Raw genomic sequence first — 22,459 nt, 5'->3', positions numbered from 1 at the left:
TCCGGACTGAACGGAAGGGATGTTTTTTTGGGGTATTGAATTCCCTTTATGAAAAGGGAGAAAGCGCCTCTCTTTATTTTATTGTTTTGTTTCATCTGGCTTTCGAGTTATATTGAATGCTCTATTGCCCGGAAATGTTTGTATTTCTGTTATTATTATTATTATATTTTTGTTACTTTGCTATATGCACATTTTCATTGCAGCAGATTGTATGAACGAAGAGCTTCAGTTTATATTTCTTTTTCTTTTTATGCATTCACTATATTAAAATGTATTCTGTATAGATGGTTATTAATAATTTAAGAATTTCTACATGGAATGTAAGGGGCTAACATTGTAAAAATTTAAATTAGGAAGATTTTTGATTTGGTTAAGGAGTGTGTTGATCTGGCCCTGTTGCAGGAGACCCACTTGAATGACGAGCAGCATGCTAGCATCAGACATAAGTGGATTGGTCATGTGTTTTTCTTCCTTTACAACCAGTAGTAGGGGGGTAGCTATCCTTGTTAATAGAAATGTACCCTTTAAGATTATAAATAGCTTTAAGAATAAACAAGGCTGTTACGTTATTGTTAGAGGGCTTTTGTACGGAGAGGAGTTGACTTTTTAAAATATATACTGCCCACCAAACTTTTCTCCTGAGCTTTTCACAAAGGCTTTTTCAGATTGGTTAGAGACCGCGTCTGGTACTATGATAGTGGGGGGGGGGGGTTAATAGTTTGTTGAATCCTTTACTGGATAGATTACCTCAAAAGTATGTCAATATGGAGACATACCTCAATATGTCTCCAGTTGTACCATAAGTAATACTGTTATTTTCGATCATGCTATGGTGGTTTTGGACATGTTATTGGAAGGATTTCCAAAATCTACTAAGTGATGGAGAATTAACACATTACTGCTTAAAGACAAGTTTCTTTCATATTTAAATCTATGTAATATTTTTTGGTTCATTAATTCAGAGTCTATGGATGATCCATCTCTGTTATGGGAGACTTCCAAAGCCTTCATCAGAGGACTAGTTATATATTATTGCATCACTAAAATGCGGAAACAATTAGAGAAGAAGGAACGCTTAGAACTAGAACTCAAAAGGTCTACCAAAGATCATGTGAATGATGCTTTTGCCAATCTGGAGAAGTTGGGTGTAATACGTGCTTCCTTGGATTCTTTATCACAACAGGCTAACACTAAATTAGTGTTTTCAAAACAAAGACTGTATGAGCATGGCAATAAGCCCTAATAAGTATTTATCTTGTTTATTGAAGGACAAATCTTGGCCACAGTTTATTCTATTACGGATTCTTCTGGAAAGCAATCATTTGATTCTGGTGTTATAAATGCTACATTTATGCAGTTTTATTCTGATTTATGTCATACTGAATATTCCCCTCAACAATATAGCGCTATGGAAAATGTCTTTGATCATTTAACGCTCCCTAGTATATCTGATGATCAGAGAATGGTTTTGAATGCCCCCATTTCAAGGGAAGAAGCCTTAATGGCTATACGTAGTTTACAGTCTGGCAAATCCCCAGGTTCGGTCGGTCTGGTGTGTGAAATATAAAAGTATTTGAGCATATGTTAATAGATCTACTGTTAGCTATGTATTGTCATTCATTTATGACAAACAGGTTGCCTCAATCACTTGGAGTCCAACAATTCTCTTATTAAAAAAAAAAGGAAAAGATCCGGAGTACTGTGGGTCCTAGATCTAAACGTAGATTTAAAGTTGCTTTTTAAAATCCTTGCACTACGGCTGGAGAAAATACTTCCTTCTATCATTAATGAAGACCAAACAGGTTTCATTAAGGGTAGAAGCTCGAGTAATAATATTAGACATCTTCTAAATGTTATTGAGCTCTCTCACAAAGGTAACATGGACACCCTTATTTTATCGTTAGATGTGGAGAAGGCCTTCAATCGAGTGGAGGGGCCATAATTATTTTTGGCCTCTGCGATAATTTTATTAGATGGGTGCGCTTACTCTATTCCGCTCCACTCGCAGCTGTTGTCACTAACGGTCATAGATCTGACAGCTTTCCTCTGTTTTGGGGCACTAGACAGGGCTGCCCCCTCTCCCCGTTGATTTTCGCGATAGCAATAGTCCCATTGGCTCAGTTGATTAGGGAGGGTGACGGCTGTGTCTGGTGTCTCGGTTGTTGTTGTTAAACAGCATAAGATCTCCCTCCATGTGGATGATATTCTGCTTTTTTTGTCGGACCTCGAATTGTTTCTCCTATTGTTTATTCATTTGGGAATTTTTCAAGTTCTAAAATAAATTTCTCCAAATCTGTTGCTTTACATTTAAGATACTCAAGCTCTCGTATAATTAATATTCCTTTCCATTTAAAGTGTAAATTACTTTTGGGTGGGCCTCAATAAAAATGTTTAGGCCAGGTTTTCAGTAAAAAACATTTTTAACCAAATTTTCCTTAACCGGCAAGTGGTGCATTCAAACAGTTCTTTCACACGTAGAGAAATTAGAATTTATGCATTTTTATGCTATTTTATAAATGGATATTTAAAGTCAAAGAATAATCTCTAATATTCTGGGTGGTCCTGGGTCTAATTTGGGTCTAAGTAGTTTCTAGATAGACTTGAAAAAAAAAAAATTCCTACACTGGCTAACAAATATTTTGCAGTTGACTCCTTTTATTATTTCTGAACATCTGGGTTTGTTAGAATTTTTTATTTATTTATTTTTTTTTTTTTTTAAGATTAACACTTTTTATTGATTCTAATAAATGAAACTGAAAAACAAAACATACATGTGCTGGTCATATAATTAGAATATCATCAAAAAGTTGATTTATTTCAGTAATTCCATTCAAAAAGTATTATATTCTTTCATTACACACAGACTGATTATATTTAAAATGTTTATGTCATTTAATTGTGATGATTAAATCTAGAGGTCGACCGATTTGTTTTTTTTTTTTTTTTTTGAATTTTTTAACATAATCGCATCGGCCAATATCCAAGTATATCAACGCACGCTTGACGCACGCTGCCCCTAGAGTCATTTTCCAGCAGAGTGAGCAGACCTCATCCAGTGCCTATGGAAGGAGCTAAGTTCCTTGGAGAAAACAGTAAGGATTACATTTGTATAACTTCTTTATATTTAATTAAAAACGTTTGATATGTTACTGCCAACTGCGACAAACGCTTTGGATATAGCGTAGTTGAAGTTGCCTTATCACAACAGAAGGGTTGCTATCATGTCACAATAAGCAAGCAAGAATTTTGCAATTACAGACAGTGAATCTGAGACTTTTATTTGTTCTGTTTGTGTGTCTTATATTTGAGAGGGTTGTCACTCAATGCAGAGAAATAATTAATAAAAAAAGATACCAACGCACTATAGGCTATTGAAGGACTGGCTTTGGTAAGCTCGGACGTTATCGGTTCTGCTGTCGGTACTGGAGAAATTAAGAAAATACATTTATTATTGCTATAAAGAGAAAGTTATTTTATCTCGCCAGCCATTTCTATGTATAATAATATGAAACCATTTGTCTGTGATGCAATTTAGCTATTTGCAGTCGGAGAGAGAGAGAGAGATCTCGCGCACAGCGAGCACAACAAGAGCCCTGCTTAATGAGTGACAGAACTAAACATTCAAACATAGCCTGGTTTAGATCTGTGATTATTAATCTGATTTTATTTTAGATTTCGCCTTCCAAAGATTATAAAAAGAATATTTATACATAAGCCGCATTCTGTCTAGCACAACTTCCTTCCCTTCACAGCGGTGCACTGACATTTCTCCCTAAAACTCAAACTTAACGTCAGAATCAGCACGATCGGTGATTGTTGTAAAATGCAGTCTAGCTACTGTTGCTAAATTGCGGGACGCGTTTAATAATAAAAAGAGCGCAAGAGATACCGTTCTCAAGGCAGCGCGTGCTCCGAAACAGACCAACGAGACAAGCAAAGTATAGGCTACTTTGGGTTTCATGTGCCCGTCTAAACAATCAAATATACACAAAAATATGTCAAAACGACCGGCTTGGAGATTCACTTAAACACAGTTTATGTCTTAAATGGACGTAGTTATGGAAATAGTTGGGAGAAAATATGCTGCATCAGGAGGGGAAGCTGTCTAATGAACATGCTGACGATTGAGCCATTACTGCGACTCAAACAACAAAAGGCAAAGAGAAAATCACTTACAGCTCTTGAATGAATAACTTCTGCATTAATAAGCATTAATCTATCTATGATAAACTATGCAGTGTTATTAGGGCCCAAGCCTTGAAAAGGCAAGGCCCTATTGTTTTCGTTAGGATGACTATGATTATTATTTTTTTTACGACTATTGGGGCACTTTTGGGGCTCTTAACGTGCTCGAAAACTCTTGAAACTTTGCACACGGGTCAGAACCCACGGCCATTAGGGCCGGGCTGAAGCTGGTACCGGGGCGTGGCAGGGGGGCTCGACGGCGCCCCCTGGAACGGGGTCCGAAAACTTGGTCCATAAATCAAACACGCTTGCATGTAATAATATGAAACTCGGTACACATATAGATCTCATCGTTTCATATATCCTTCATACTTTTACTTTTTACCTCAGCCCAACAGGAAATCGTCTATTTAGGGTTGTTTGGAAAAGGCATGCAATGGAATTTGAAATACTCCTCCTAGAGAATTCCACCAATCGCCACGAAACTCGGTCAGCATGAAGTCAAGACATTGAGGATGAAAAATTGCCGGCGGATTTTTGATATCTCGAACGGTTTGGCCGTGGCGAGGAAACGAAATGATGGCGCGAAAAGAGAAACAGGAAGTGTGTTATAACTTCTGCATACATTAATTGATCTCGATGAAACTTCAGCAGTTTGTTCGCTGTAAGAGCCCGATCGCATGGATGTGACTATTGTGAGTCAAAGTTATAGCGCCACCAACTGGCAGAAGGAAGTGTGTCACTTTCAAAATGCTTTGAAATCACCCTCTTATTTTTACCCGATTTACTTAAAACTTTTGGTGTGTAATGTAAACACACGGCAGATGTAGACATGTGAAAGGATTATTGATATCTTGGATACTGTTGCAGCGGCAATGCTTCAAACTCGAATATTCTTTTTTGATGCTTTTTAGACTCTTAGCATACTTGAAATTGCATGAAACTCGACAGACACATCACATTTATTAGCCAGTAGACATGTGCAAAGTTTCAGAAACGGGCGTGGTGCAGGGGCTCAGTAGCGCCACCTTTTGACAAAAGTGAGGGGGTTGGTTTTATACTTTAACCCACAGTCACAAAACTCAGTAATTATATTGTTCTCATCGAGCCGGACAACTTTCTAATTTACAGTCATTAGCTCAGACCAACAGAAAGTCAGATATTTTGGTTTGAATGTTAATTTTTTGGAGAATTTTCTCTGCCTCTCCCACTGACCCTACGTCTCTCTGTGTCTGGGGGGAGGGGGCTGATTTTGCTGATGAGTGAAATGCTTTTATTTTTGTTTTTCAAGGTTTTGGGGCCCTTAACGTGCTCAAAAACTCTTGAAACTTTGCACACGGGTCGGAACCCGCGGCCATCAGGGCCGGGCCGAAGATGGTACCCGAGCGTGGCAGGGGGCTCGACAGCGCCCCTGGAATGGGATTCAAACACTTGTCCGTATATCAAACATGCTTGCATGTAATAATATGAAACTCGGTACACTTGTAGATCACATCGGGCCGAACAACTTTCGTGCTCTAAGTTTTACGCCAGCCCAACAGGAAGTCGGCTATTATGGGTTGTTTGGAAACACATGCTCTGGAATTATATATATTTCTCCTAGAGAATGAATCCAATCGCCACCAAACTCGGTCGGCATGAAGTCAAGACATTGAGGATGCTACATTCGGACGGATTTTTGATATCTCGAACGGTTTGGCCGTGGCGAGGAAATTGATTTAGGACTAAAAAGGACACATGAAGTGTGTTATAACTTAGTTAGTTCTATCTACAGTTACAAAACTCGGCGTGTATATTGTTCTCGTCGAGCTGAACAACTTTCTAATTTACAGTCATTAGCTCCGACCAACAGAAAGTCAGATATTGTGGTTTGAATGTGGATTTCTCTGAATTTTTCTCTCTCTGACAGACAGACCTGCGATTCTGTGTGTGTGTGTGTGTGTGTGGGGAGGGGAGGGGAGGGGAGGGAGAGGGGTTTTCTGTTGGGTGAGATTTGCATTAAGATATTGTTTTTCAAGGTTTCCGGGACTTTTGGGGCCCTTAACGTGCTCAAAAACTCTTGAAACTTTGCACACGGGTCAGAACCCGCGGCCATCGGGGCCGGCATGAAGCTGGTACCCGGGCGTGGCAGGGGGGCTCGACAGCGCCCCCTTGAACGGGGTCTGAAAACTTGGTCCATATATCAAACATGCTTGCATGTAATAATATGAAACTTGGAACACTTCTAGATCTCATCGGGCCGAACAACTTTCGTGCTCTAAGTTTTACGCCAGCCCAACAGGAAGTCGGCTATTATAGGTTGTTTGGAAACACATGCTCTGGAATTATATATATTCCTCCTAGAGAATTAATCCAATCGCCACCAAACTCGGTCAGCATGAAGTCAAGATATTGAGGATGCTACATTGCGGATGGATTTTTGATATCTCCAACGTTTTGGCCGTGGCAAGGAAATTAATTTATGAATAAAAAGGACAGCATAATAATGGGAGCATAAAAGCAATCCATACGACTCCATTGGTATAATTCATAATTCCCACAGTGTACTTGCTTGTTATATTAGCTACTACAAAATATATAAATACATTTACTATCTTAACTTTAATGATCTACTTAACATAATGATAAATAATCGTAAAATATGATATTGTATGCTATGTATTGTGAATACACCCATGTTAAACATAAAAATGTACTTCCATTGCATATCATAGGAACACATAAGCGTAAATTATAATTACATTAATAAACCTGTACAAAGACCTCCAGATAAATACTGGCCTTCTGGATTAACACATTTAAGTGCTGCAAAAGATATTGGCCTATGACATCCTATGACATTAAAAATTATTCTACATTTGAATTACCTCATAGATGTGACTATTGTGGTTCACGGTCATAGGCCCTGTCCCAAATGGCACACTTCATATGAATTTTCAGTCTTGTGTACTTATTTCATGTGTCCATTAACTCCATGAGACTGTAGGGTGTCTCATTTTTCATTTTAGGTATCAGAAGGGTGCTCACGCATACTTTGTGGTTGATATGTGCCCTCGATGCGCACTTTTGCAGAGCCCACACTGATGCAAGGTCTACAGCACACATCTTCTCGACAGTCAAAGCGAGGTTACGTTATTGCCCATCGTGCACAGCAACCCTAAAGGCACGGGGGTGGCGGTGCCACCGGCTTGGGCCCGCCATCGCTGCTTGCAGCTATATTTTTACAATTGATTACTTTATTAGATTTCTTTTTAGACCACACCTGAACAGTAATGTTAGTAGACATTCCTGAAATTAAATCACTGTTCCTATATAACGTTTATCTTTGTTTAATATATATATATATATATATATATATATAAAACAAAAAGAACCGTTAAGACTACCGTTAAAGTACCAGATCGATAAGCAGTATCGGTAAGGGTAGTAATACCATTAAAACCTTAACGATACCATCCCTAGTTATGCCAGTGCTTCTCTTGGATGCTCTGAATATTGGATTACGTGTCTGGATTGCCCCTTAATTAAAGCTGCATTTGGATCTCAACCTTCGTGTCTCGGAGCAGTTTGTAACACCTGCTTTGTTTATTTAATATATTTGTTATACATTATTTATACAATATGTTTTTACATTATACATTTTTTATTTAAGTCTACAAGTGCAGATTGGTCAAGAGTTCAATAAATGTATTTGTTGAGAAATTTTGTCTATCTTAAGTAATTATTTGTGTTACATTTTATCTTTCAAATAAAAGGTTCAAATAAGAGGTTAAAAACAAGCACATATCGGCCAAAATAAATCTGCAGCATTAATCGGCCATCGGCCGACCCGGATTTCAAAAGATCGGCATCGGCCTGAAAAAAAAAAACAATATCGGTCGACTAATTAAATCTGACAACTAATGAAAATCCCAAATTCAGTATCTCCGAAAATTAGAATATTACTTTAGACCAATACAAAAAAAGGATTTTTAGAAGTATGAACATGAAATGTATGAGCATGTACAGCACTCAATACTTAGTTGGGGCTCCTTTTGCCTGAATTACTGCAGCAATGCGGCATGGCATGGAGTTGATCAGTCTGTGGCACTGCTCGGGTGTTATGAGAGCCCAGGTTGCTCTGATAGTGGCCTTCAGCTCTTCTGCATTGTTGGGTCTGGCGTATCGCATCTTCCTCTTCACAGTACCCAATAGATTTTCTATAGGGTTAAGGTCAGGTGAGTTTGCTGGCAAATTAAGAACAGGGATACCATGGTCCTTAAACCAGGTACTGGTAGCTTTGGCACTGTGTGCAGGTGCCAAGTCCTGTTGGAAAATGAAATCTGCATCTCCATAAAGTTGGTCAGCAGCAGGAAGCATGAAGTGCTCTAAAACGTTCTGGTAGACGGCTGCGTTGACCTTGGACCTCAGAAAACACAGTGGACCAACACCAGCAGATGACATGGCACCCCAAACCATCACTGACTGTGGAAACTTTACACTGGACTTCAAGCCACGTGGATTCTGTGCCTCTCCTCTCTTCCTCCAGACTCTGGGACCTTGATTTCCAAAGGAAATGCAAAATTGACTTTCATCAGAGAACATAATTTTAGACCACTCCAGTCCTTTTTGTCTTTAGACCAGGCGAGATGCTTCTAACGCTGTGTCTTGTTCAAGAGTGGCTTGACACAAGGAATGCGACAGCTGAAACCCATGTCTTGCATACCTCTGTGCGTGGTGGTTCTTGAAGCACTGACTCCAGTTGCAGTCCACTCTTTGTGAATCTCCCCCACATTATTGAATGGGTTTTGTTTCACAATCCTCTCCAGGGTGCGTTTATTCCTATTGCTTGTACACTTTTTTTTCTACCACATCTTTTCCTTCCCTTCGCCTCTCTATTAATTTGCTTGGACACAGAGCTCTTTGAACAGCCAGCCTCTTTAGCAATGACCTTTTGTGTCTTGCCCTCCTTGTGCAAGGTGTCGATGGTCGTCTTTTGGACAGCTGTCAAGTCAGCAGTCTTCCCCATGATTGTGTAGCCTACAGAACTAGACTGAGAGACCATTTAAAGGCCTTTGCATGTGTATTAAGTTAATTAGCTGATTAGAGTGTGGCACCCGGTGTCTTCAATATTGAACCTTTTCACAATATTCTAATTTTCTGAGATACTGATTTTGGGGTTTTTCATCAGTTGTCAGTTATAATCATCAATTAAAAGGAATGAACACTTGAAATATATCAGTCTGTGTGGAATGAATGTATACATTATCCAAGTTTCACTTTTTTTATGGAATTACTGAAATAAATCAACTTTGATGATATTCTAATTATATGACCAGCACCTGTATATGTACAGAATCAAATTTTAACCCCTATTATTCCCTTTCCCCCTCCCAATTCCCAGCCCCACCCTGGCCCCCAACAAACATCCCTGTGGTCAAAGCTAAAGTACACATACAAAGAATAAAAAAAAAATATATATATATATATATATATATATATATATATATATATATATATATATATATATATATATATATATATATATATATAAATTATTATCAAACACATTTAAGACTTTAAATCCCTCTCCATGAGCCTTCCAGAAAGGTCAGATAGCTGCCCCACTTCCTATTAAATACCCCCAGGTTGCCTAGCCTTCTATCTGACATTTCTTCAAATGCTGTCTCCGTGCACCACTCCCGAAATGAGGGTGCTCCAGCCAATCTCCATCCCCTAAGAATAATCTGTCTGCCGATCATAACACTGGCTAGAATCCAATTTCTTATGTATTCATCCCCTATATTATTGGCCGGCCCTGAATTCTGAGTCTGGGGCAAAATTACAATTGAGTCACATATAAAACTCTAAACCCTCAACCAAACTTCTTATATCAAAAAACATGGTTGTTTTCCCATCTTCTGATTGGCATCGCCAGTAGGTGGGTGTGTCTTTTAAAACCAATCCTATACAATCTAGAGTGGGTCCAGTAGAATATATTTAAAATCTTAAATTGCAGAAGGCGCACCCTTGCATCTCTAGATGCTTGACGTTTTTTTTTTATCTTAGCCCACACTCCCTCCTCCAATACCAAGTTTAAATCTTTCTCCGATAATCTCTTAAGAGATGTTGAAGCTCTGTTCCCCAGACTCTGAATTAGCAGGGCGTAATACACTGCCTCATCATGACATTTTCTAAAGGCAGTCACCACTCCCAGAGTGTCTGCTGCTTTAGGGGGGGTGTATGCTACTAAATAGTACAGAGCAGGTGGGGCAATTGTAAATACCTAAAGAATTGAGACCTGGGAATCCCAAAATGTTGAACCATATTTTCAAAGGATCTCAGCACTCCACTCTCATATAGGTCACCGAGCGTATTAATCTCCCTCACAATTCACTCTGTCCATCAGAAAGGGGACTTATCAGTACATAATTTTGGGTTCAGCCATATGCTTGAAGCAACATTTAAATAAATGTCTGAATTAAACATTCTGTCAACATGACAACAGAAATATGACACTTGTTTTCTGGTTTGTGTTTTTAATGCTTGTGTATGACCTAATGGTTTAAGAAATACAGATATTTTTATGATCTCTCTTTCGCTCACTTTCAAACTAGACCCCAAGTATAATGTGTACACGTGCTTCATGAAATCCCACCGCTGTTATGATCTTGTGCCCACCAGTTCCAAGCTTGTGGTCTTTGATACTTCGCTACAGGTGGGTGTTAACAAGAAAATACATCTGAAAAATGTATGTCTTGTCAATTGTGTCACCATTCATGACATTGTTGCTTATTTTGTGTTTGTAGGTGAAGAAGGCATTCTTTGCTCTAGTGTCAAACGGGGTGAGAGCAGCCCCTCTCTGGGACAGCAAGAAGCAATGCTTTGTTGGTAAGAAAGCTATGTTTTGCGATTTCTAATGTGTCCACCACATGTCTGTGCTGTGTTGTGATTGTGTGATGTTTGCATTAAAGGAGTAGTTCATCCAGAAATGGGAATTCTGTCATAATTTACCCTCATGTCATTCCAAACTCATTTGGTGAGATGGGAGATGTTTTAATTAATATGTCTGCCTGTCTTTTCTGTACAATGGCCATGAATAGCAGGGACTAAAACAGTTCAAGGAACGAAAACCGAAAATGAATTAAGTTTTTAGCAGAACGTAACCGAAAACCAGAAAGTCATTTTTGATTGTTCCAGAGTGAAAATGTTATTTTTAAACTGTATATATATATATATATATATATATATATATATATATATATATATATATATATATATATATATATATATATATATATATATATATATATATATATATATATATATATATTTTTTTTTTTTTTTTAAACGTTATTTTGAAATGCTGGTAACTGGTTATAACGATTTAATTTTGTTCAGATAATTTTTTAATGTAACTACAGGCCAAAATGGTTTATCGCAGTACATTTTTGGAACTACTACACTTCATGTTGCCCGAAAAAATGAAACACGTGTTTGCTACTGAAGGAAACTGCTGCATCAAACATTTCTTTGCCTAATTTCCTGTTGCGGATGTCACATTCTCTGAATGAAGACCTTTTTAACAACTATGTATAATTACTACATATAAATGCACAGCTAAACCAGGTACAAGGAAAACATTATTAAAGGTACATAAAAAGTACTTTTCTCAGTTGTTTCCAAGTATTCACTGAATTATTGTTAGATATGGTTCACTAATACAGATTTGTATACAAAATTATATTCAACTGTTAATTAACTGCTTGTTAAGATTTCTATGCCTATTAATCTACCACACAGGATATGTGTATTGCTTATTTTCGCTTATTTTGGGGCAAGTGGCTTATTTTGGGATTGTTTTTCCAGACCATGTTGCTTATTTCTCTTGCGAGATCTGGCAACACTGCAATAGGTATTTCACCCACACCTTATAGTAATTTTTAAAAGAAAATTATTAACCGTTCTTTTATTTTGTTCTAACTGGTAACATTTTGGACCGCTTTGGTCCAAGGGGGTCGCTCTTAACAAGCAATTTTATAGTACCACAGAGAAAAAGTGTTTACCATTTTTGAGAAAATAAACCTCTGATTGACTTGTAGTTGTCTCTGCATATTAAGCTGGGATAGAAGCAAGTTTTTAACACCCAAAAAAGTTACCTAATTCAGCTTAAAAAAAAAAAAAAAAAACATCCCCGGACCGTAATAAGAAATATTCCTACTGTAGCATCGGAGCAATTCAAGCTTGAAGTACCATGTGTCTTCAGCAGGGGCAGTAAGTGAAACTCCATCTGTATAGACAAATTGCAGCAGTACAGAGAACAAACCACTAGTGACCGCACAAGATGAGAATGCGTTCTTGCATTCAGAGTGCAATTCCGAATGCAGGGATATCAAGATGTGTTTTTCTAAGCAACCAAAAAACTGCAGTGATTATAATGCATCGCAACCAAATTGAGATGCTCTAAAAACGTCCGTCTGAGACTTGTGCACATGTCCTTAGAAAAGCCTTTATAATAAATGTCAGACAGATTGACAAATTAATTTGTGAAATGGATTGCTGTGGACTGTGATATGCTTATCTTCAGTAATATGGAAATAAACAATATATTGCCTTCTAAATCCACTTTTTGTATTATCTTATCAATGATTTACTCATGTGCCACAATAATGTAATGCATTTTAATTAAATGAATTATTATTTTTATAAAATATATTTAGAATTATTTAATCATTATGTATTGAATTGTTGTATTTGAGGGCTTTTCTCAGCAAGTATTTATATATGTGATTAATTGTGATTTAATTAGATTACACATTTTAATCAATGGACAGATCTCATCACAAGTCGGAATCAGCTTTATTGCCAAGTATGCTTACACATACAAGGAATTTGTTTTGGTGACAGGAGCTTCCAGTCTACAACAGTACAAACAATACCAAAAACAGCAGCAAGACATAGGTAATTAAAAACAAAAAAGAACACAAAATAAATAATTATACATACGTACATACACTCACCTTCATACATACACACACGTAGTGCAAATCTAATACAATCTGTATATAAAGAACAAAAAACAGTATATTATGTACAGAGCAATGTAAGTAATGGCAGAAGTGGATATGTTGGATAATATAAATGAAAATTAGGGCTGGGACAACGCGTCGACGTCATCGATGTTGCGTCGACGCAAAATATGCGCGTCGATTCGTCGGACCCAAAACAAAGATGGCGGCCCCGGCGACTAGTAGCAACACGAGTGGCTCCTCAGACTATTACAAGTGCAAGGCGGCATGCACTCGTTCCTCTAAAGTAAAGGAATTCTTTAATTTAAAAGGAAACAATTCCGTGATATGTCGTCTTTGCAAAATGGAGATGGCCTTCCATTCTAGCACCACGGCAATGCACCAGCACCTTAAGAGGCGCCACCCGGTTGCAGTTGCAGCTGCAGATGACAGAGCACCGTAAGTTTTTTTTCAACTCCCCACTTTGCACTCGATGTTGGAGTAGGCTATAATACGTTGTCGACACCTAACGTTTTCGCTTATAGATATTAATAATGCGCTTATAGCTATGAATGTCGTGAAAAATACATAGAGGACACTGACAACGCGCTGACAGACAGGACCAAGCAGGTAACATTTAATAAAGTCTCAACTTTCAAATTTGGTCATTCAAAGAAAATTAAACCATAAATAGGCCTACTATTTTGTGGCTCTTTAATGTGTCGTGACAGATTGCCTCAGTTAAAGCTGCTCTTAAACCGATCATCTTTTCCTTGGTTAATTTATAGCATCAAATAGGCTAAACATGAATGTAGCCTACATCAGAAGGACTGTTGTTTTAACCGCGGAAAGATGTCAGTACAGTAGCCTACAATCCATTATTAAAATTCAAATCCACTGACGTTAATCTTCTCTCTCCTGACTACTTTGTCGGACAAAAATGGCGTATTATGATTGATTGATCAGATCGCCAGTCAATCAAACTCCCGGAAAATGTTTTTTTTTTTTTTTTTACATTTTATACACCCCCACCCCCGATGAAACCGGTATTACCGGTGTTGTCACAAATCGATTAATCGAATTGTTAGATTAATCGATGCACCGAAAAAATAATCGCTAGATTAATCGTTTAAAAAATAATCGCTTATCCCAGCCCTAATTAAAATTAAACTGTGTATTGCACATCATTATTGCTCAATGGGGCAATTTAATTGTTCATTAGATGGATGGCCTGAGGGAAAAAACTGAACCTGAGTCCACTAAAGATTAGAAACAACCCAAAACTTAAGTAAATTTTCCGTGAAAACCCAGACGTCCATTGCTCGTTCGAGAGTGCCTTGAAAGAAGCTTGTTTCTCAGTGGTGTTTATATGAGATGTCGTTGTTTTTATCATTATCATTGACTTTCTATTGTAGGGATGCTGACCATCACAGATTTCATCAATATACTTCACCGCTATTACAAGTCTCCTCTGGTAAAAAAAAATCTATTGTCCCTGTCCATGATAAGAATGTTTTCACCTGTTGAAGCTTCTCTTCAGGAATATAATTTTTTTTTTCTGTCTTAGGTTCAGATATATGAGTTGGAAGAGCACAAAATAGAGACATGGAGAGGTAGGCGTTGCTTTTATAAGTGTGTTTTATAAGGGTTTGATGAATGCCGGCCCGGTTAACTGATAATTATCTGTTTTTGTTTGTCTGAAAGAGGTCTACTTGCAAGATTCCTTCAAGCCTCTTGTGAGCATATCGCCGAACGCCAGGTAAGAGTTTCAGCTCTGCAGTTTGCTAGATGAGAGGCGTCATATTTGAAATATATATATTTTTTTTTTTCTCTCAGTCTATATGATGCAGTTTCATCTCTACTGAAGCATAAGATCCACAGATTACCTGTGATTGATCCACTAACAGGAAACACACTCTACATTCTCACACACAAGAGGATCCTCAAATTCCTTAAACTCTTTGTAAGTGTACAATCATTCAAACCCTCATGTACAGTGATTTGAAAAAGTATGTGCCCCCTCCTGATTTATTTTTTGTACAAAATGGTTTTAGATCTTCAAACAAGATATAACATAAAACAAAGGCAACCTGAGTACAGTTTTCAACTGTATTTATTGAAGTTAAAAAGTTATCCAACACATCACCCATGTGAAAAACTAATGTCCCCATTAAACTTAATAGCTGGTTGTGCCACCTTTAGCAGCAACAACTGCAACCAAATGCTTCCGATAACTATAGATCAGACTTTCACGACGCTGTGGTGAAATTCAGGATGGGGGCAAATACTTATTCACAGCACTGTACACAATTCACATTTTTAAACCCAAACTGGAGTTGATTTCTTTCTGTAACAGTCATGTTAATGTTTATGCAATGTTTATTTTCCCTGTCAGATATCTGAGATTCCAAAACCTGCTTTTCTCTCACAAACACTGGAGGATTTGGACATCGGAACGTTTGACAACATTGCCGTGGTGCACTCCGACACGCCACTGTACACTGCTCTGGGAATCTTTGTGGATCAGAGGGTGTCCGCCCTGCCTGTGGTGGATGAAAATGGTGAGTGGAACAGGAGAAAAAGAGTGCCAGTAATGTTGCTTTCTATCATACTGAATATCATCATGGCTGTAATTCGGCCATAGCCACAAGGTCACAGGTAATCGCAGCCTTGCTGATATTCAGACCAACATCATTGTGAGTGTGATATTGCTTTTATACCATGGTTCTATAAACAAGAATTTCATAGAGTATTTTTATATAAAATATAATATATTTTGTTGTTGTAAATTTTCACTTTGCCAACGAAAATAGTTGTAAACAAAGCCAAAGATCATTGCAATGCACAGACTGTCTGGAATGCCATGATCACAGACAAGTGAATGATACGAACAGTGTGTGTGCGCGCACGCCCCAAAAATCTGGTTTACAGTGAGGCACTTACAATGGAAGTGAATGTGACCGATCCGTAAACGTTAAAATGCGCACCGTTTCAAAAGTTTAGTCACAAAACATAACCATTATACATGCTAACATGATTTAAGTGTGATAAAATCACTAACTAACCTTATCTGTGTAAAGTTATTAGAGGTAGACCGATATATCGATTTCATAATTAATTGGTGCCAGTACTTGCTTTTTTGGAACTATCAGTTATCGGCAAAAAATCAATGCTGATATTTTTTTTCTTTATTCTTTGTGTTCCTCTGTGTTTGGTGCTAGAGGGTCCACATTTTTATTCTCACATTAATGCATATTTTGATTAGATAATCAAGCAAGGGCATGCAAAGAAAATGGGACTATATTGTATATAAAACTATTCATGTAGTCAATAATAAGGCTATAAAAAGCATAATTTGGTAAATACTTAAATATAGAGCACTGTAACAAAGCCAAGTCTCCGTAATTAAAAAATAAGAGTCAGCAGTGTGTTTTGGGCTTGATAATATTTAAAAGTTCTATGTTATGCACCAAATCTAAATTTTTTGAGCAGTTATTTTTGGCAATTTGGTTGGACATTAAACCACATCTAGGATTTTATTAATTTTGGTCTCTTGGGTTTGTGCCCATAATAGTAAGAGAAGTCTACAAATCGATTTTAAAACTATTGGCCTAATCGGTTAACTGCTTGTATCGCCAACTTACCGCATCGGCAAAATCCACTGCTGGTCGACCTTTAATAGTTATATCCAATTTTATGATGTCATTGTTATGGTGACTTGACACCGGTGAACCCTGTAATCTGGCATACACCGTAACGCCTATAAACCCCTAATTTTATCACACTAAAATCATGCCAACGCACTTGTGTATTTTAATATTTGTGGGCTTCCTTTTGTAAGCGCTTTCAGTTTATAGTGTTACATTTAAATCCAGCACACAAAGTTTATCCGTACATTTACATTTAGTCATTTTGCAGACACTTTAATCCAAAGAGATTTACAAATAAGGAACATTACAAGCAATTTGTCATGTAAAAAGTCAACAAGTACAAATGTTTGATAAATAATTATATATGTAAAATGAGATTACAAATGTGTTTTTGCTTTCTCTTTATTGGTTTTGACTCTCTCATTTCTATGGACAGGACGAGTGGTTGACATCTATTCCAAGTTTGATGTTATAGTAAGTATTTTTGTGTTGCTCTCTCAGACCAGAACAGCTGATATTGAGCGTGCGTGCGCGCGCGCGTGTGTGTGTGTGTGAGAGAGTGAGAGAGATGGTATTGCAGGTTCAATTTAACTCCGTCACAGCTGCTAGTGTGTGTGTTTAAAGTCTCTAGTCTTATTGATTAACTGGATTGAATTCAACAGCAGACAGAACACTTGTTCACAGTTTTATATGTTTGGCTGATTAAGCTGTGCACACTAAAGTGTAGGTGAGGTGCAAGGAGAGTAAAGTAGATGAAAACCCTTTACTTGATCGTTACACCACTTGACTTATTTAACGTAAAAAATCATGTAATTTTATTTGAGAAATGCCATAACGTATTTCAGAAAGGCCAATGTGGACCAAGAGTACATTTCTACAAACCTGACAAGTGTATTTTAACTCGATTCCAAAATATTTAGAATTGTTTCTGGGGCTTCAAGTGAAATATGTCTAAATTGTGTAACCGTCTGTTAAAAAAAAAAAAAAAAGCATTTCATTAAAAGCTTAAAATCTTGAAAGGAAAATCCTCTTTATTATTTCTTAAAAACAATTTACAGGGAAACAATTTTGTTTTTAAAAATATTAAAAACTACACCAAATCAGTGAGGTGGACATTGTGTTGTCATGTAAAAAAAGAGAGGACCCCTTTAGACCTTCTATTTCTCAAAATAGAAAAAATCTGATTCAGTATTTTGAAATCATGAAAAGCACATTTTGTTCAGGTCACCTGGAGCACCCTATGAAAACTCATGACTCATTGATACTTGCAAAAAATATTTTATTTTACCTTGAAATGTGTTTACATTTTATTTATTTTTTTAAACTAATGATTACATTGTGTACACTGAAGTGTATTCAAGGTACAAGGAATGGAGTTTAGTAACTAACTTCATAGTTACACCACTTAGACATTAAGTAAAAACATTTTGTCTTATTTATTTTTTTAATGTTTTTCAGAAATTACAAAGCCAACATGGACACAACGTTTATATTTTTACAAACCCGATACGTGTGTTTTAACTAAATTCAAAATCATTTTGATATATTTTTATGGGGCTTAAAGTAAAATGGTGCAATCATCTGTAGACAGTTAAAAAAAAAAAAAAGTTATTAAAAGCTGAAATTCTTGAAATAATAAATGTTGGAATAATTGTATTATGATATCTTTAAAAAAGATTTAAATTTGAAACAATTTAGTTTTTTAAATGTCTGTGCAACCAACATGCAGGTAACCTTTTTGTTGTCATGTAAAAAATAAACAAAACAGAGATGACCCCTCAGGACTGTGTTAAGTTTTTAAACAATATCAGATATTTTAAAATTTTTCATGAAAAAGCATGTTCAGGTCAATTGTATTCAAGATAGATCTAGAGAAAAGTAGTTTAATACACTCTACTTGACCATTTAAGTCACTAAACTACATTTTTAAAGGATTTCAAATTTATCACATCAGACATTATTTGTCGGTGACCCATGTACAGTATATGCATGCATCTCAGTCTAGTCACATTTTTACACGCACAGAATCTGGCAGCTGAGAAGACCTACAATAACCTGGACATCACTGTGACTAAAGCTCTACAGCATCGCTCGCAGTATTTTGAGGGTGTCCTCACCTGCAGAGCAAGCGAGACTCTTGAAGCCATTATCAATAGACTGGTGGAGGCAGAGGTGAGGAACACCGTAGTTCACCCTCGTATGCTCTTTGACTTGCTTCTGAAGAACACACAGGAGATGTTTTGAAGAATATCTCTCATTCTGTCTCTGTCTGCTGCTCTCAGGTTCACAGGTTAGTGGTCGTGGATGAGCAAGAAGTTGTAAAAGGCATTGTATCTCTCTCAGATATCTTGCAGGCTTTGGTGCTCACCAATGGAGAATGACGGTAAGATTGGTTCAAAGTGTAGTTTTTTTATTATATAAATGCTAACAGATTCATGAAAACGCATTCAAAATGTTATTTATCATGTTAACTTCAAAAATTTTTTTTTAGGAACAGCTTGACCCAAGTAGAAAAGGCTGAAGGAGGAGGTCTTTCTATCTTGCATGATTTCTGTGCAGCTGGATGGAGCACAGAGAAGTAGTCAGCCATATAACAGCCGTTTATTAAGCACAACGCATTTATTAGATATTCTATTGCTCCGATCAACACAAGATGAAAGAAAAAATGGCCTTTTGATGAAAAGACTCACAAAAATACAATTATTTTAGCAGCGGATGTGACATCAGTCCATCACTTTATTGGCTGCTTTGTCTACACAAAAGGAAGAAAAAAAAAAACAAGCAATAGAAATGTAGGTGAAAGCAAAGCAGCTGTTTGGATCACAAAGGTTGTACCTAGAAATAACATGTACTTGTTACACAAGTCGTAAAGGTGTTCAAGTATCACTGGAGAAGAAAGCTAGTGTTTAAATCTAGAATTAGAGACAAAAACATTCCGTTGATCACCTGAAAGCAGGTTTATGTAGTATGTTTTCGTTGGTATCTCAAAGGGCATTTTTTTTTTTTTTTTTTTTTGTTTGACAGTTGCTTATTTCACACAGGTAAGTTCTCTAAGTAACTTGACTGAAATGGACTGTTTCTAAATTGACACGGTCACTCTTTCAGTATTCAGGAGAGTGTCATTTCTTAGTTTTGTCTCATGAAGAGGCGTGTGGTTTGTGATTACAGGGGTCTCTCTGACACGTTGCCTGTGTGAAAATCAAAGTTTATTTTTAGTCCAGCGCTAAGAGCCATTTCTACTTCCTTTACAATGTGAAAACGGAGCAAAGATATGGGAGTGTTTTTGTAAAATAAAATTTTTTACATTTAATCAATGAATTTTCGTATAATCAGAATCCCCATACACCACATTGTTCAAGGCAACAGTGCTCACCCACTTTTTCAGCCTTCTTGGCTTGATAAGTATTTTCCCCATTTATTTCTTCCACAGGCATTTCAGAAAGTACCTCAAAAGAGTTGTAAGCCATGAATCAAACCAACCAGCTCCGAGGTGTATAACATCATTACAAAGTTTGATTTGAAGCAAAAAAAAAGTCCAAGTTTAAATTGATAATGAACTACAATCCATGCGATTGCTTCATGCAAACATTGTGAATGATGTAAAAAAAACTATGAAATAAGACACAATTATTAATTTTAAATGGTTGATTTTTAGTACAGAAACAATATACCGGTATTTAAATTTGATTGTAAAATATCCATATTTATGCAAATATAAAAGCAGTTCGAGCGTGTAGAGAGACTTGACTCGATTGTGCATTACCAATTTGGTCAGACATAAATCTACGTGATTCTCTGATTGATGGATAGTTTCTCTTCAAGATTCACAGGTGTAATTCTTCACTCGAAATCTCACTGTTAAACACACAAAAGTTGAAATAATGCAGACTAATGGCATCAAAATAAATTTTAACCTTGGACCTTACGATACGTCTGTCTTTAAAGGTCTGTAAGTTATAAAAATTTTGCCTGTGGAGAAAATAAATGATTTTTACGACCAGACCCAGACTGTTGCACTCATATACTGTATATATGAACGTGATCAAGAGGAAGATGGATGGTCACAAGCCATCAAACAAAGCTGATCTGCTTCAATTTTTGCGCCTGGAGTGGCATAAAATCACCCAACAGAAATATGAAAGACTGGTAGAGGGCAAGATGCATGAAAGCTGTGATTGAAGATCAGGGTTATTCCACCAAATATTGATTTCTGAACTCCTCCTAAGTTAAAACATTAGTAGTGTGTTGTTTAAAAATTAATATGAACTTCTTTGCATTATTCGAGGACTGAAAACACTGCATCCTTTTTATTTTAGCCAGTTGTCATTTTCTGCAAATAAATACTCTGACAATTATTTTAATTTTGGAGAAATGTTGTCAGTACTTAAGAATAAAACAAAAATTTTCATTTTACTCTCACGTACCTATAAAAAGTAAATCCAGAGAAACTGATAATTTTGCAGTGGTCTCAATTTTTCCCATAGCTGTATATTCATGTTATCAAGCAGAAATATGTCTTGGCTGTTTTGGCTCAGATGTGTTAACAATGCTCAGGTTATACATTGCAGAATTGTGTTCATGTATAGTTAGTGCCTAAAATGTTGCTACTGATTTCATTTCGCTTAAAGATCCACACTTGTTAAACAGCTAAAAATACTGTCATAAATGTGTTGACGTTTGAAGTATAAAGTGATTTTATAATTATAAAGAGTGAAGTTCAACAAAGGGACAGTCACAAGGAGTGAACATATCAAAATAATTGAGCAAAGCTGTTAAGAATCTTCCACTCCTCGATTACTCGCTGTAAATTATTGCGAAAATCTCATTGTGAGGATTGACTCATTTTAATGTAATTCATCTGAGTTGAAAACTGGTTTGTTGAACTTTTTAAAATGTGACCATTGAAACATCAAATTCAGAATATTTTTTTACAGGCCTGTTGTTTTTGGATGGCTTGCACTTGTTTGTTGTCTTTTTAGTATCGTATCCAGACTTGCTATGGAAAAAAGATAAATTTCACCATGATAATGTAAAATATTTAGCTGGTCTCTCTCTCTGTAATAATTTTTGAATACACTTAAATTTAAATACACCTGAACTGTTTTCTAATTCTCTCATGTGAAAGATGTTTTATTCAGTGCATGAGTAAAATACATGTTATTCATTTTGTCAAATGTTTTGTTTTGAGCAACAGTTTAATTTCTCAGAAAAATTTCAGAAGTCGGCAGCTGAATAAACCCTAAAATATTTATTGTACTTAAAACAAATCAGTTATAATCTTTGACATTGCAATTTAGTTTGTTACGGAAATATTTTAACATTTTTCCAGTATGAAAGTTTAAAATTCCAAGTTAAGTGGGAGGAAGCATGAATCAACACCGCAACAAACTCCAATAGAGCGCAACGTGACTTTCTGGCCGGAGCAGGGACTGCGCTCTACACTCTGTAGATGAGTGCACACAAGGTTAAATCTTTCTTTCAAACATCCAGATGGAGTACAGATGAATGTAACTCAAGTAGACAAAATGCCCATCCCTACTCCAGACGTTCAACTTTTACCATTCAAATCGTTGTCAATTATTTTTCTCATTACCATAATGCAATATAAAATGAATTGTAGAAATTATTTACAATTTG

General features: G+C 36.6%; 1 protein-coding gene across 2 annotated transcripts in view; it reads left to right on the top strand.

The window, feature by feature from the left end:
- Positions 1 to 21,956, top strand: part of LOC127654338 (5'-AMP-activated protein kinase subunit gamma-1-like) — a 30,371-nt gene extending 8,415 nt beyond the window's left edge. The window contains exons 3-13 of one of the 2 annotated variants that reach the window (XM_052141472.1): positions 10,782 to 10,882; positions 10,974 to 11,055; positions 14,588 to 14,646; positions 14,740 to 14,785; positions 14,877 to 14,931; positions 15,009 to 15,135; positions 15,568 to 15,733; positions 17,259 to 17,296; positions 18,848 to 18,994; positions 19,105 to 19,205; positions 19,320 to 21,956. In XM_052141472.1, coding sequence (XP_051997432.1) covers positions 10,782 to 10,882; positions 10,974 to 11,055; positions 14,588 to 14,646; positions 14,740 to 14,785; positions 14,877 to 14,931; positions 15,009 to 15,135; positions 15,568 to 15,733; positions 17,259 to 17,296; positions 18,848 to 18,994; positions 19,105 to 19,203 — 920 coding nt within the window. In that variant the 3' untranslated portion in view covers positions 19,204 to 19,205; positions 19,320 to 21,956. Of the gene's footprint in view, positions 1 to 10,781; positions 10,883 to 10,973; positions 11,056 to 14,587; positions 14,647 to 14,739; positions 14,786 to 14,876; positions 14,932 to 15,008; positions 15,136 to 15,567; positions 15,734 to 17,258; positions 17,297 to 18,847; positions 18,995 to 19,104; positions 19,206 to 19,313 lie in introns of both variants that reach the window. The other variant, XM_052141470.1, reaches the window with a different exon arrangement.
- Positions 21,957 to 22,459: the final 503 nt, after the last annotated feature.

The sequence above is a fragment of the Xyrauchen texanus genome, chromosome 13 (genome assembly GCF_025860055.1).
Source record: "Xyrauchen texanus isolate HMW12.3.18 chromosome 13, RBS_HiC_50CHRs, whole genome shotgun sequence".
In the NCBI taxonomy this organism is placed as follows: Eukaryota; Metazoa; Chordata; class Actinopteri; order Cypriniformes; family Catostomidae; genus Xyrauchen; species Xyrauchen texanus.
The sequence above is the reverse complement of the archived record's forward strand: the minus strand, read 5'-3'. Positions and strand labels throughout refer to the sequence as shown.